Genomic DNA, 15,035 nt, shown 5'->3' with positions numbered 1-15,035 from the left:
TGCAGTTGATCTCTTCATTAAGATGGCACACTATTTCTTTTCACTCCCTCCACCACTGAGGAAACAGCCTCCCTTTTCCAAAACCATGTTTTTCATCTCCACAGATTGCCAACTAGAATAGTATCTGATCAGGGCCCACAATTCACTTGCCAGTTCTGGGGCAAACTCTAAACTCCTGGAATTAAACTCTTCATCTGCTCAGCCTACCACCTGCAGGCCAACAGGCAGATAGAGCAGGTAAAATCAAATCCTCGAGCAATACTGTCGATACTTCCTTAACTACCGCCAAGAAGACTGGGTCACTTTCCTGACATATGCCAAATTTGCTTACAGTAACTCGATCCTTACCTCCAAATACAGTAGATTTTATACCCATTAGTTTTCACCCTTGTCTCAATCTAGTCACTCTTGCAGACTCTCAAGTTCCTGCTGCAACAGATCTCATTATCCACTTTCACCAAGTTCTCCAGGAACTTACAAAGCATCTGGAAGCTGCCAAGGAAACATACAAGCATCATGCTAACCAAAGCCACCAAGTTGCACCAACACTTACTGTGGGGGAATAAAGTCTGTCTGCTAAAAATCTCAAATCCTCCTGCCCATATGCCAAATTAGACTGTCAATACATGGGTCCATTCAAGATTACTGAACAAATCAGCTGGGTAGCATGCCAAAGCCAGCTGCCCAAATCCCTGAAAGTCCACCCAGTTTTTCGCATGACCCCCTGAAACCTTACACAGAAAATCCTTTCCCTGGCTGCTCCACTCCACTATCCTCCCATGAAGGTTCAGGGTCAGGCTGAATACAAAGTCTGAGAAATCCTGGAGTCTAAGCGAATCCGAGATTGACTTTACTACCTGGTGGAGGGGGAGAATTATGGCCACAAAGAACAACCTTGGGAACCAGAAGGGAATGTCCATGCTCTGGAGCTCATACTCATGATGAAAGGTAAGGAGCCAGAAAGACCACGCCCTTAGATGGGGGAAGTACTGTCAAGGAGCCAGTTGCAGCAGGGACAGTCTCCTAACACCACACTGGACACAGCTGATCTTAACAGGCTACCTAATTGATGGAGGGGTAGAGCTAATTACTGTTTAACCCAGCAATACCCAGACCTTGCTGACTGCTCAGCGCATTCCCTAACTGCAACTGCACTTGATCCTGCTTGCTGTACCTGCTTCTGTCCCTGCCCTTGAGAAGTCTGGGTCCGCTTCCTGACCAAGTCTCCGGCTCACCCATTGGATCTGACATTTGGCTTCTGACCCCTGGCTGTGCCCCTCAGCTCTGCTCTTGCCTCTGTCCCTACATGTCCTGTGGCCCTGAATCTTGACTCCAACTTGGCTCCACTCTAACCTCCAGGCCTGGCTACTCCCGTAGCTCTGACCATTAGGCATGACCGCTAACATCCCAGTCATGTCCTTGACAGGAGAGGAAGTCAATGTGACAATTGTGAACAGCTTCTCAAGATGTTTAGAAGTGCAGGAAGTCAGCTGACTTATCTGTAGTCTGGCAGAGTACCAAGAAGGGAGTATTACAATCAGTTGATTTTGCCAGATAGGTTACTTTTTCTATTGAACAGTCCTATGAAGCCAGCAGGGTATCAGCCCCATTTCCATTAAAATTTGCTCAGCCAGGCTATGGTTTTTTTTCTGGGCATAAAGAGAGGGGGCTTCTGGAGAAGAATTGTATGACATTACTACCTAACATGCAAAGAAAGTGATTAGAAGCAAAAGGTTTTCATGAGAGGAGATGTTTAAAAAATTAGGACCATTTACATTTAGAAAAGGAACAGAGGGAACATGATAAAGTATGTAAAATGATGAATGATAAAGAGTGTCAGGCACTTCTGTTTACCATGTTTTGCAGTACAAAAATATGTGAATAAATCAAATTAAAAAGGCAAGTATAAAACATACTTTAAAATACAAAACATGTTTACCTGTTGAAATCACTGCCTCAAGATAGTCTCATAGCTTAATAAAATTTTCAAAATGGACTAGACATGACAAATAAAAACATCTGGTTACATTATCTTGGATAAATGTATTTAAAACTGTAGAAACCCTTGTGCGTCAGGACACAGCCAGCCACTAACTGCCTAGTGTTGGGAAGAAATTTCCCTCATGTGAGCAGGTTGTTCCAGACCTGCCCATTACAGGGGTTTTGTACCTTCTTTTGAAGCATCTGCTATTGACCACTCCTGGAGATAGATAAATGTCCATCTAATCAAATATCCTGACTCAGACCAGCATGTCTATGCTCTAAAAAGAAAAACCCCACATACCCAATAGACCAGTGGTTTTCAAACCCTTTTTCTGGCGACCCAGTTGAAGAAAAGTGTTGATGGCCCGTGACCCAACTGAGCTGGGGAGGAGGGGCTCGGGGTGTGGGAGGGGCTCAGGGTGTTGGAGGGGGCTCTGGGCCAAGGTTGGCGTGCAGGAGGGGGTCAGGGCTCTGGGGTGGGGCCAGGGATTGAAGTGCAGGTGGGGGCTGAGTTTGGGGGGCTCAGGGTGGGGTGTGGGGGGTCAGGGGTGGGGGTGCAGACTCTGGGGATGAGGGGTTTGGGGTGCAGGAAGGGGCTCCAGGTTTGGGGGGGCTCAGGGCTGGGGATTGGGGTTACCTCAGGCGGCTCCAGGTCAGCGACAGCGTTAAGGCAGGCTTCCTGCCTGTCCTGGCACTGCGGACCACACTACGCCTCAGAAGCGGCCAGCAGCAGGCCCAGCTCCTAGGCAGAGGCACACAAGCAGCTGTGTGGCGCTCGCCCACAGGCACCCCCACCCCCCAGGTTCCATTGCCCAGGCAGGGGCAGCGCGCAGAGACCCGTGACCCCCCTGCCTATGAGCCGGACCTGCTGCTGGCTGCTTCTGTGGCACAGCGAAGCGTCAGAACAGGTAGGACTTTTAACGGCCCAGTCAGCAGTGCTGACCAGAGCCGCCGCATCCCAGTACTGGGTCACGACCTGCCGTTTGAAAACCATTGCAATAGGCTACACACTAGATGTCATCCTCAGCAGATGTAGCCCAGGTTATGTGCGTGGCCCTAAAGCCCTCTCCCCATCATTTCCTATGATTGCTCAATATTCTGGCACAGTGGAATTTATTACTAACTGGAATTTATTGTGGCTGACTACTGATTGAACAGGAGTTTTCCCTCTTACCTGTAAATCAGGTTTCTGTTAGCAAATTACTAAATTAACTGCTCTCTGAAGCCATTCAGTCTCTCTATTTTCATTCCTTTGTTAGGTCTGAAAGTTAGTTCAGGTTGGTCATGGAATATTTTACAAAGTTTTAATTGTAGTATATTAGGAGTTCTGGCAGAAATGGAAGAAGTCTGCTTGGATTTCTTGCCTCTGCCAGCCACTACAGGAATTTTGTGGAAAGTGGAAAACTTTAAGAGTTTTCTGTGCAGTTTCAGAGCAAACCCATTGTGCAAATTTCTGCGTGAAAAGGAACATAAAACAAATTTAAACAGGTGATAGCAGGAGAAAATCTGGAATAATTATAATTAAAATTAAAATCAGCTATAGGAGCCCATAAGCAATCTCCTTTCACTTCCCTGTTTTATCAGAGCCCACCTCTGGTCATCCCATTCTGCCATATGAAAAAGAACGGACAAGGCTTTCTCTTGAGGCAGTGAACACTGTTTCTGAGGCAGACAAAGGCAAAAGAGGGTATTCTTCTCCCTAGAAGATGAGCATACTACTTCTGGACTGCTCTCAGCCTCTGCCAGTATAGAAATTTAGGACCCAGTCTATGATCTCCAGGAAGGCATTGCCCAGGTTTTCATTTAACATTCCTGCTAGCTATCAACATCCCAAAAAGAAAATGCTGCTCTCTCAGGTAATGCAGATATTAAATTAAGATTACGCATCTTTAAAAAGCACTACTTGAAATCCACTTATGTAAAGATGTAAATGGGTAGAGAAGTTACAATAGTACACTTTTGTAATGTTGCTGTAGTTAATCTAGACGTCAGGCAAGCATGCTTATTGATATAGTGCAAAGAGATAAAACCTGCAATTTACTATCAGAGAAAAATTCAGACAAGCAAGGATTTATGGAAAATAGAAATTTAGGGCATAATCCTGCACCCATTGAAATAAATGATAACACCTGTAATTTCCATGAGGGCAGGATGAAGCTTTTAATAATTATGTCCAATTATCTTTAAATCATCCAACTACAGATTATTTCTGTTCAAAATGAGATTGTAGAAAAGCACACTAGTAGCATGCATGTGTTTGTTTCATGTTTGCAGTGCTGGTTAACTCACTATATCAGAGAGTAAAAGTGGCTTATTTTGTCTCAGCAGCATTCTCTGGTTGGCACTAATCACCTCTTGTATTCTAATTGTAGACAAAGTAACAAATTGTATGTATGTTTTCAGGGTATATTGTTCACTGAGAAAGCTTAGGAAAAGAAGATTACAAGGTCCTCTTGGTGACTGAATGACATTGGGAACATTACCTTTAACTTACCAGTTCAAATTGAGTACAGATCACTATGGACCAAAATATTCAGTGGCTTAGATTAAAATTAGTTTGCATTAGTTCAGTTTCTAATTACCAGGTGTACAGGTTAGTTAGCTGTGAGACCATTGTTGAAAATGTAATGAGGGGACAAGGAAGGAACTAGCATGAAGGCTAAAACAACCCTTTTCACCCCTGAAGGTGTTTACTTTACAGTAGTTTTGGGAAGCTTGAACTGCCATTGGTAGCGTTGTACCTGTTCTTATAACTAAGAAATCTCAGTAATGGTGGGTGAGACAATATATTTTATATTATAATAAATTTCTGTTGGTGAGAGCGACAAGTTTTTGAGCAACACAGAGCTCTTCTTCAGGTCAGAGCTCTGTGTCGCTCGAAAGCTTGTCTCTGTCACTAACGTAAGTTGGTCCAATAAAAGTATTACCTCACCCACCTTGTCTCTCTAAATATCTTGGGACTGACACAGCTACAACTACACTACATACAATTCTCAGTCATGTCAATTTGGCACTTTTGAGAAGTACAAAAATTCATTATTTTAAAAAATTGCTTTCCTTGGGTAGTTAACAAAAGACGGAGTGGATTTTGATGGAAAGAACGAGTATTCCCGATTTTCAAAGTGAATAAGACATTTAGCAGTATCAATGAATGATTTCTCTCAGACATCACTTGATCTGTGATGCATTGACTAGAAGTTATATCCATTTGTTTATTTTCTGGGAAAAAGTTTTCCTGAATGAATGGTCTGCTACTGTTTTTTTCTTATTAGAAGTTTTACAAAAAAGTGCTTTTCCAGATATGTGCTATCACATCTAAAACATTTTATATACAATATTTCTGAAAGTTTTTCCTGGCTTCTCTAAACTTGATATCAAGAAGTTATTAAATTCCATGGAAGGGCACCCTCATTTCTGGATTTTAAAGAAAATTTTGTTTATGTTCTGTACTGGGCTACCCTGTTATACTTAGCTGTCACCAGGTGATACTGGATATAAACTCCGCGCTCTCTTCCCCCCCGCCGCCTATAAAAGTTTTAAAATAGGGTAATTTACAGTGAAATGTGAAATTTTAAAGTGTTTTTTACCCCTCCCCACAACGAAAAAGGTTTGAGAAGGGACCCACTGTCTGCTATAAAGTTATCGTAGTAGTTCAGTTTCATTGTTCATCCATTATTCCATCGCAGGATGGATTGTTTCTAATGAAGCAAAATATTGATACTTTGAGTAACAAAATTCAAAATGGACTCAATGGCATGTCCATAAACGCATGCAAGTTTAGACAAGTTCATAAGAAGCCAATATAGTAGATCTTTGTATATTAAGAACAGGCTGGTTGGGGGCTAATGGTCAAGACACTGGAAGTCAATGTAAGAGGGGAGATTTACTAATTCTCAGTTCACTCACTACTACCTAATATTTGGCTTTACTTCCTGTTCTTCTGCTTCATCTTCACTATCATCAACCTGTTGGATGACCAAGTCAGTAGACCCATCCTCCACAATCTCCACATCCGATCTGTTGTCTTCACTGTAGTGCCACCTGGAATCTTTATCCCCTTCTTGTGGAAATTCAAGCTGTGGTTCAGCCTCCAAGTCAATGCGGATGCTGTCTATGCCGGCTTCAGCCAGACATTCATTACAGAGTCTGTAACGTCTTGTCCCCTCTTGGACCACTTGCCCTGTCAGCTCAGTCACATGGCGCTTACACTTTCTGCAGATTGGCTTACAGGCTTGATGAATCTGTGAAAATTGAAATGGATAAAAGCTGGTATTTTCCTCCATAAGAGTAGGATAGCCAAACAAGTTCTGTGTTCTTGTGTTGTGAAGAGGCAGTCAGATATCATTTGACAACTTTGTGCTTCACAAGTTTATAAAAAAAATTAATTTAGGCTGATTTAAACAAACCTACTGAGTAGCCCAAAAGGAGATTCACAGGGGAGCTGAAAACCCTGTGTTGTGATCTCAACACTACAGAGCACTTGCCTTTTTTGAAAAGTTCTGTCTCAGTTTAAAGTTTATAATTCTGTCCTCAAGGACAGGCCTGGTTGAGAAATTAAACTTTTAGTGTTAAGAATCCAGGCAGCATAGGAAAATTCTAACCACCCCCAGTGAACTGAGTTCTGGCTTTATTATTTCATAACTGGGAATTTAAAAAAATCTGCAACAAAAAATTGTGATTTGTTACTTAAGTAGTATGACAGAACTGTGCTCATTCAACAATTTCAGATTTCACTTTCAAATACAAAATTTACTAAATAAAAATACGAAGAGGGAGAGCATACAGGCTTGTGTGTATGTATACCAAAGATTTCTGTCACAGATCATCTGATTTCATCTTTCTGTAATCGTCCTACAGATCTATATGTTACTGACACACATAATTTTCAACCTGTCAGGGTCCAAAAACATGAACCTAATAAATAGGTGACACAAAATAATTATTCATTCATTAAGATGGATGTCGGATTAATTCCTTAAGGGTAAATAACAAGTTTCATTATTATTTTTCTGTTGTAACTTTTCAACAATATAAACGAGAAGGTGCCAAATGTGTGTGGAAAACAGTTAGCTTTGGGCCTGAAATGAGGTAAGTTGACAGTTAATGAAGTCCTCTGGTTTGAGTGGTAGTCTTTTTTGGGGGGAGGGCAGAGGAAGAAGGGGAAGGGCGCAGGGAAGTGGTTCCAGCTGCTTCCTGGAGTGGCGTGGCGTGAGGCCCCTGCCCTGGCCCGGGTGCACACTGCTGCCACCCTGGAGCTGCTTTAGGTAAGCGGTGCCAGGCCGGAGCCCGAACCCCTCCTGCATCCCCACCCCCCAACTCCCTGCCTTAAGTCCCCTGCCTGCACCTTGCACCCCTCCTGCTCCCCAACCCCCTGCCCTGAGCCCACTGCTGAACCCCGCACCCCAACCCCCTGCTCTGAGCCCCCGCCACACCCCAACCCCCTGTCCTGAGCCCCCTGCCGCACCCCTCCTGTACCCCAATCCACTGCCCTGAGCTCCCTCCTGCACCCCAACCGCCTTCCATGAGCCCCCTCATATACCCCACACCCCTCTTCTGCCCCAATCCCTTGCCCTGAGCCTCTTCCTGCACACCACACCCCCTCCCACACCCTGCACTCCCTCCTGCACCCCAACCCCCTGCCCTGCATACAATTTTCCCACCCAGATGTGGCCCTCAGCCCAAAAAGTATGCCCACCCCGCTCTAGGTTCTCCATCCACCCTGCCAGATCCCTTCTCAAATATTACAGCTTATTTCCCCCAGTACCACCAGTTTTACCTTATTCCTGAACTTATTTTTAAAAGACAATTAAATAGGGATTAAAGGAACAAAGCCAAAATTTAAAAGAGCTACACTTGTGTGCAAGTCTACCTATTACTGTACTAACACTTAAGAAAAATTCTGTATTTGCAGTTTTACTTTTTGTATAGTCAAATTGGTTAGTCAGTTTGTTTCCTCATTTATAGGAGTCTTTCACAGAGCAACAGGGAAGAGGGAGAAGTGATTTTTAAGACAAAGAAATGGAAAGGGGTAGGAGTAGTGCCAAATACTACTTTCAATTCCTTTTGAGCAACATTCACCCATCTCCAAAGGGCTCACACAAGGCCTATACCCTATTTGGAGGTCTTAAATTGTACGTAGCCCTTTTGCAGGCCCTCTAAACAAGGATGAAATTCATCCCTTTTCAAAAGGATTAAATTTCAAGTTGACATGTTTTTAAACCACTAGAGTGCCATTTTATATTAACCTTGCTTTAAAAAAAAATGGCATAATCATGCCAAGCAGATTGAGTAATGTAAAATAATATACATCCATACATTATACTCCAAGACATACACTTGTACATGCATTAAATGAAACCATGCAGTCTTTGTCTAAAATACATACTGTTCGAAAATGGCTACTTAGGTGGTCTAGCCTGCTAAATCTTTTTCCACATGCCTCACATGGATAAGGTCGTTCTCCTGTATGGCAACGAAGGTGGCGCTTTAGGTCTGCTTTTCGCTTCACCACATGGGTGCAGAATGGGCACTTGAATCTCATCCTGGGCAGATCATCTGTTACAAAACAATCCTATTAAAAACCTGAAAAATATCATAACAGGTCTAATATGACAAATTCTAAAATACTTTTTCTAATTTATAAGTTATGTTGACTATAAAAAGCAGTGAATTAACATCACAAATCTTTCAGAGTCAACCCTTCAGTTCCACAGGATGTCATCGTTTTTTCATGTTAAATATGTAGCAGTGGAATAAAAGAAAAGGACTCAACAACTGGCTATACTAGAATGGATAAGAATAAAAATAAAGGATAGTGACCAAACTTGCAGGATGAAACTAGGGAGCCACTGAAGGGTTAGTGTTTATAAGCCAGCCTGGACAAACACTTTGATTATAGTAACAATGGAGTTTGATAAGATAGCTATTTCAGCCATTCAAAATTAACTACCTTTGTAATGTTAGTGTCTGAAAGATTAGCATTTCTACTAGTTATACTGACAGGTTTCAGAGTAGCAGCCGTGTTAGTCTGTATTCGCAAAAAGAAAAGGAGTACTTGTGGCACCTTAGAGACTAACAAATTTATCGGACGCAAGTACTCCTTTTCTTTTTCCTAGTTATACTGTACAGCTCCACTGCCAGCAGATCAAGGCAGAAGAACTGAGGCGTAAATATACAAAGTTCATGCCTCAAAAATAAAATAGCTTGAAATGCCAAAGCAGTAATTAACAAAATATGTCAGGGAATTAATTCCCGCCCCCAATTTTTAGGTTAACAATGGCAAACAACTACATAGCACTTTCATAATGGTTTTCACCAGGGAATAAGCATTATTATCCCCATTTTACAGATAAACAGCTTTAGGCCACAATCCTTTAATAAAAAAAAACAAAAAACACACAACCCTTTTTTTATACTTACAGTTAATTAAGCATGTGGATAGTCCTATTGACTTCAGTATTTACAGGACTGGGACCTAAATGGTTTGCCTAAGATCGTACAGCAAGTCAGCAGTACCGCTGGAAACAGAACACCGGTATCTTTTCTCCTATTGCTATGCCCTTCCACCACATTATAAAGTTGTCATCACCATGACCTTCCTCGCTTCCTCCACAGGCTCTTTTAAAAAAAAAGCATGATGGGGATAGGGGGAGTGTTCTTTGACTGGTGATTGCAATTAACAGTAAAGTGGTTTTGAGGAACAAGATTCCCTACTATTAGCATAGATTTTGCTTGGCATGAGTAAACTTGCATATAGCTTGATTTGAGTGCAAGGCTAAACTGTAAACAAGGGTGTGACAAGCTATGCTGGAGATGGTATTTTTGGGCTAGATGAGATAAGTGGGAACATGCTGAACTGATAAGCTTGAAATGTAAATCAGGTGGGGACATAAGTGATTGGTCTTTACACAATCTGCAACATGATTGGTCCTTACTCGATCCGTACAATGTGTAAACCGATTAGATTCAAAAAGCATAAATGTTAGTAGCTAGGAAACTGTGTACTGTGTGATATGATGTAGAATCATGGTATAATCCTGTACCTAAAACCCCTGTGTCTGGGCCTGGCTAGCGTGGGCATAGAGCTGTTACATCCTAAAAAAGTAACTTGAGTGACCAGCTAGAGTCAGACTGAGTTTTTGGATTCCAGAAAACTGGATGAAGTTTTCTTCTAGAATTGGATGAGTTGTTCTGGATAAGTCAAGTGGAAGAGGTCTTGGACGGAATCCCAACACCTACTTCTGCTCTGTTGCATGAATGTGAGGAGCAAAGAAGCCAGTGCCTTCCCAGAATGTGAAACAAGATAAAATAAACTGCATTCTGACACCCTTCACCTTCCACAGGAATCTTTGGTTGGTAAATCTTAAGAGATCATATATCTGATCTCTAGTGTTTGGTTGCCTGCCACTTAAAACTTCAATTTTGTAAAGTTACTTTGCCTGTATTGCCCAGTAGTTAGCAGAACATTACATTACAATTAGTAATGCACAATAATTATGACCAAAGGAAGAGGTGATAAAGCAAAAACTCACGAGAGAGTCCAATTATTAGAGTATAATTTCAAAAGATGTTTTGGGAACATGGACATATGAGAAGTTTTAATCAACAGAAATAAATTAAAAAAAATCACAAAGTTTGAGACCTGAAAAGGCTGGCCTGATTTAGCTGCCAGTCTCTGCCAAAATTCTAATACTTCTATAAGAACTTAAGACTTTGACCCTACATACCTTTCCTAGGAAAAAAACAACCCCACGTTGGTTCCAGCTTGAACTAGTAGTCTCTTGTGATATTCTCTCTACTAAAAAGAGAATTGTGGCTAAAATCAACTACTGAGAGTGTGCTTTCACAAACAGCTCATAGTTCATGAGTTGGAACGGTGTGTACACCGTACAGTGCTCCACATTAACTGTAAACCCTCAGGAAAGAAAGACCTGGATATCATGATGGACAGCTCAGCAATGCTGCATACTGAGCAGAAGTCAATGGTAAAGCAACAAGTATTAGAATGTAAAAGGACGGGACTGAAAAATAATGTAAAAAGATAATACTGTCGGATGGTACACCTGCACTAGGAAATAGTGTTCAGTTCTGGTCACCATATCTTTAAAAAGATATAGCAAAAATAAAGGGAATATAGGTCAATGGAGCTACAAATTTACTCCAGCTGAGAACCTATCCCAAGATCCCTAGTAGTTTGTTGCATACCTTTGCTACATGGCTTTTGTTTCTGTGTCTACCTAAGGGCATAGGGGTTAATGCAACAGAATTACAGTGGGAGAGGAAGAGAAGTGAGAGCTCTAATTTTGTGAAACTCACCCCATTTTGGAATCCTTCCAAAACTTGAGAACCAATTCAAAAGTTAGTGACTTAAAGTAGAAAGATACTGTAGGTAGCCGTAACAAAGTTGTACCACTTAGGGAATGTTACTTTCCAATCTTGCATTTCTAGGCAATGCAGCTGAATGTATTCCCTCCCCCTGCATTTTGGGTGCAGTCACACATACTTCCCCATTGATAGAGCTGGTGATATAATAGATTGTTATATAAATTTTCCATTGTAACTTTCATACAGTAAAGATTCAACAACATTTTTGAAAGAAACTGAGGGGAGAGGTACAAATGACCAACTCTTACCTTCAGCCCAGCTCCCCATTACACCTAAAATTGAGGGCATGTTGCCATATTGCTCATCTGCTTTTGAGGACTTTGACTTGCTAGAAGAATGGGGTGATTCATGCTCTTGCTGTGACACAGCCAAGCTCCTTGGCATCACATCGGACCCCTGACCATATTGGTACCCAGCATGGGCAGAGTCAATTTCTGTGTCAATTTGGACTTCCTCTTCAGATTGAGAAATGTGGCTAGTAGGGTCTGAGGATCGGTCTTCAAGCTTGCTTGATTTATAATGGGGAATGTCAGAGGATTGTTGCAATCCTAAATGTCTAGTTTTTTTAATGGAATCCTGCCTTTGGTCATGTTTGGCCAGCTGCTGCTGCGAATTTCTTTGAGAAGTTGGATAGTAGCTGAAATTGCTCCAAGCATTTCCACTCATCACACAAGTCCCTTGATCAGGATTTAAGTGAGAATGAGGGGGACTGTTTTCTGTTCTCCAGTCAGCACCATACAAGCATGAGCGTTCCACACCATTGGAATTTACATCTTTGTCTGACAGGCTGAAATATCTATCCTTCTCCTTCTCACTGATGTCCAGTGATGACTTAATGAAGGTCTTACAAACACTAATAACATCAGTCATCTGAAGATAGCTAGCAGCTGACATGACCTCAATGACATTCTGGCCAGTGAGAGAGAGTTTGCCAGAATACACAAAATCCAGAATAACTGTAAATGTGTCAGGAGAAAATGCCTGGAAGGTAGCAGTCGTTGGCTGACTTGTCTCCTTTGAGCCCTGGGAAAGGAGCATTTTGAAATAACCACTACTGGCAAACAGCACATTTCGATGTGCTTTGAAAACCTTCCCCTCAACCAGAATACAGCAGTCACAGAATAAATCTTGCTTGCGCTGCTCATTTAGTTGCTGCAGGAGATGAAACTGATGGGAAGAAATCTCCATCCCAAAAAAAAGGGTAACAGGAAGCGTTGCTCTACAATAAAGAATAATTACAATCTTGACATGCTACATGTAAACCAGAGTTGCGGAACCCAATTCTAAAAGCAGCGGTCTTTCGGAAATACAGTATGCACTGAGACCATTCCTTCTTTTTCCGAAGGAACAGCCCACATCAGCACAGGGAGGAGAGGAGCGAGACCAGCACCGCGACGGTCACATCCTCTGCACGGAGGGAGACCAAAACCGCGGCCAGCAGCCGCGGCAGCAAACTCGCCACGGGCACCGAAGCCGCCGGGCCGGGCTCCCGCGCCGTGACATTGGCGGAGGGCGCTGTCACTCACCCGCGCGGCCAGTCCGCATTGGTCCTTCAGCCATCGGGAGCCAGGGACGCCCGACGGCGCGAGACACGCCCGCCCAGCGACCAGGGGCAGCAGCGCCTAGCGACTGGAGCCCGCAGTGCCGGCCGCCCTCCCCAGCGGCCGGGGCGCCAGTGCCCGACAGGAGCTGGGGGCAGCCGGCGGCCGCCAGCGGGCCAGGCGCCGTGGGGCTCAAGCCCGGCAGGGCCCTGTGGGCTGCCCGGGCGGCTGCAGCGCCGACACCCGCTCGCCCCGGCGGGGGTTCTCCTCAGGCTCAAGCCTCCCGCTTTGTGCGGCTCCCGCCGGGCCCCCGCCCCACCCCCGAGACCTGCCGCCCGCGCCCGGCGTTGCCCGCGCCGCCTCGCTCGGCCCCGATCCCGGTCTGGCTGCCTGCGTGCGAACCCGCCTCCCCCTCCGCCTGCTCTCGCCCCGCACCCGCTTCCCGCCAGCCCTTTGTTGCCGGCCCCGGCCCCTCACAGCCGCGCCCGGGGCTGCAAATGGCGCCCGCTTCGGTCTCTCGGCAAACGCGGCTCTCGCGGGGCTGAAGCTCGGCTCCGGAGAGCGCCTGGGCCCGGGAGCGTCCGCCGAAGGGCCCCGGCCCGCTTCGTGTCAGAGCCCGCGGGAGCGGCTCGCCGCCCCCGGCCTTCGGCTGGCTCCGGGGCCGTTTCAGCCCCCGCACCCCAACGCCCAGGCCGGTCTGCCGGCGGGCTGCGCCGCCGCCACTTACCGGCTGGGTTCCGCGGGCGGCAGCCGCCGGGCCGGAGAGAGCAGGAGGCGGGATCCCCGAACCCGCGGGCCGGGCTCTGTGTGGCTTCAGTGCGAGTGGCGGGTCCCACCGCCCCAAACCCTGGAAGCCCGAACGTGAGAGAAACAAAAGGTATTTGCTGACGTGGGCGTTGGACAGAGACGCCCGAGGGCTGGGGACACAATTAAAGGGGCAACGCTCCGATTGCAGGCACAACCCAGCAGCTTCCGCTGCCTGAGCTTCCCTTCCAGGGTGGCGCTTTCCTCTTCTCACACCCACAGAACCCACATGCTCCCCAGGAGGGAAACGTGATGCCCTAGGTTCTTCCTTCTCACACCTTTGTGTACTATAGGGGTTTTGGTGCCCAAGATCCATCTGCCACACACCCGCCTCTTCCCCTGAGGGAATGTAATGCCCTGTCCTGCCTCACGCCCACTTGCCCCTCAAGGCACCAGCATGCCTCAAATTGTTCTTAATCCCCTCACGCTTTATGATTTAGGCCCTGATATCCCATTTCTTTCTCTTCCTGACATGCTCTTCAGTAGAGTTTTGAGGGCCTGTCCTTTCTCACCCCCGGCTTGGTCTACTTCGCATCCTTCCCATACTCCAGACGCTTCAAGAGAATCTGTGATGCCCCACTCCTTACTTTTCGCTCTTAGCTGAGCCCCCAGGTTTGGTGGGATGCCCCAGTTCCTGCCATAATAAAAGTTTAATGTGATTTTGTACATGAGATGAAAGCACTAGCTGCCAGGAGAAGGGCCAGATTTTATATCATTTTGTTTGGCAAAGAAAAGATACAGAGACTGTACATATGTTAAATTTATTGGACATATCCGTGTAATCCTTGTATGCAAAATCATATATCTAGTTCTACAGAGCACATTCTTTCTGTATCTGTTTAAAAAAACACAACTTGCAGTTGCTAACTCAACCCTTAGGGGTACTGCTTTATGAGTTCCTGTATGTATGTGTAAATGATGGGCAGCTGGTGACAAAAGGAGAAATAATTCTTTGTTTGTGGTAAAGTAAATTAACACAAAGTACTTAGATTAGTATCATCTTCACAAATTCCTCAAACAAAACAACTCATATTTACTCAAATGGGGGGTTTTACGAGTGAAGACTGCAGAATATGGATATGCCCTGTAAGGTCAAAAATCATCTGCATAATCAATCTGCAAGTGCCAAAAAAATGATAGACCCAAGAAAACGTGCATCCGATGAAGTGAGCTGTAGCTCACGAAAGCTTATGCTCAAATAAATTGGTTAGTCTCTAAGGTGCCACAAGTACTCCTTTTCTTTTTGCAAATACAGACTAACACGGCTGCTACTCTGAAACTTGTCAAGAAAACAGTGGTACTGGAAGCTTTAACAGAACTACT

At 44.6% G+C, this 15,035-nt stretch overlaps 1 protein-coding gene across 1 annotated transcript; it reads right to left on the bottom strand.

Annotated features, from left to right (window-relative positions):
• Positions 1–5,784: 5,784 nt before the first annotated feature.
• ZBTB8A (zinc finger and BTB domain containing 8A) lies at positions 5,785–13,907 on the bottom strand. The gene is made up of 4 exons (XM_084609727.1): positions 13,636–13,907; positions 11,616–12,586; positions 8,369–8,538; positions 5,785–6,224 (listed from the first exon to the last, which is right to left on the bottom strand). The coding sequence occupies exons 2-4, from the start codon at positions 12,553–12,555 to the stop codon at positions 5,892–5,894; spliced, it is 1,443 nt and encodes a 480-aa protein (XP_084465853.1). The 5' UTR covers positions 12,556–12,586; positions 13,636–13,907; the 3' UTR covers positions 5,785–5,891.
• Between the last annotated feature and the right edge of the window lie 1,128 nt (positions 13,908–15,035).

The sequence above is a fragment of the Lepidochelys olivacea genome (genome assembly GCF_965140295.1).
Source record: "Lepidochelys olivacea isolate rLepOli2 genome assembly, chromosome: 19".
Taxonomy (NCBI): Eukaryota; Metazoa; Chordata; order Testudines; family Cheloniidae; genus Lepidochelys; species Lepidochelys olivacea.
Note: the sequence above shows the minus strand (reverse complement) of the source record. Positions and strands in the feature narration are given on the sequence as shown.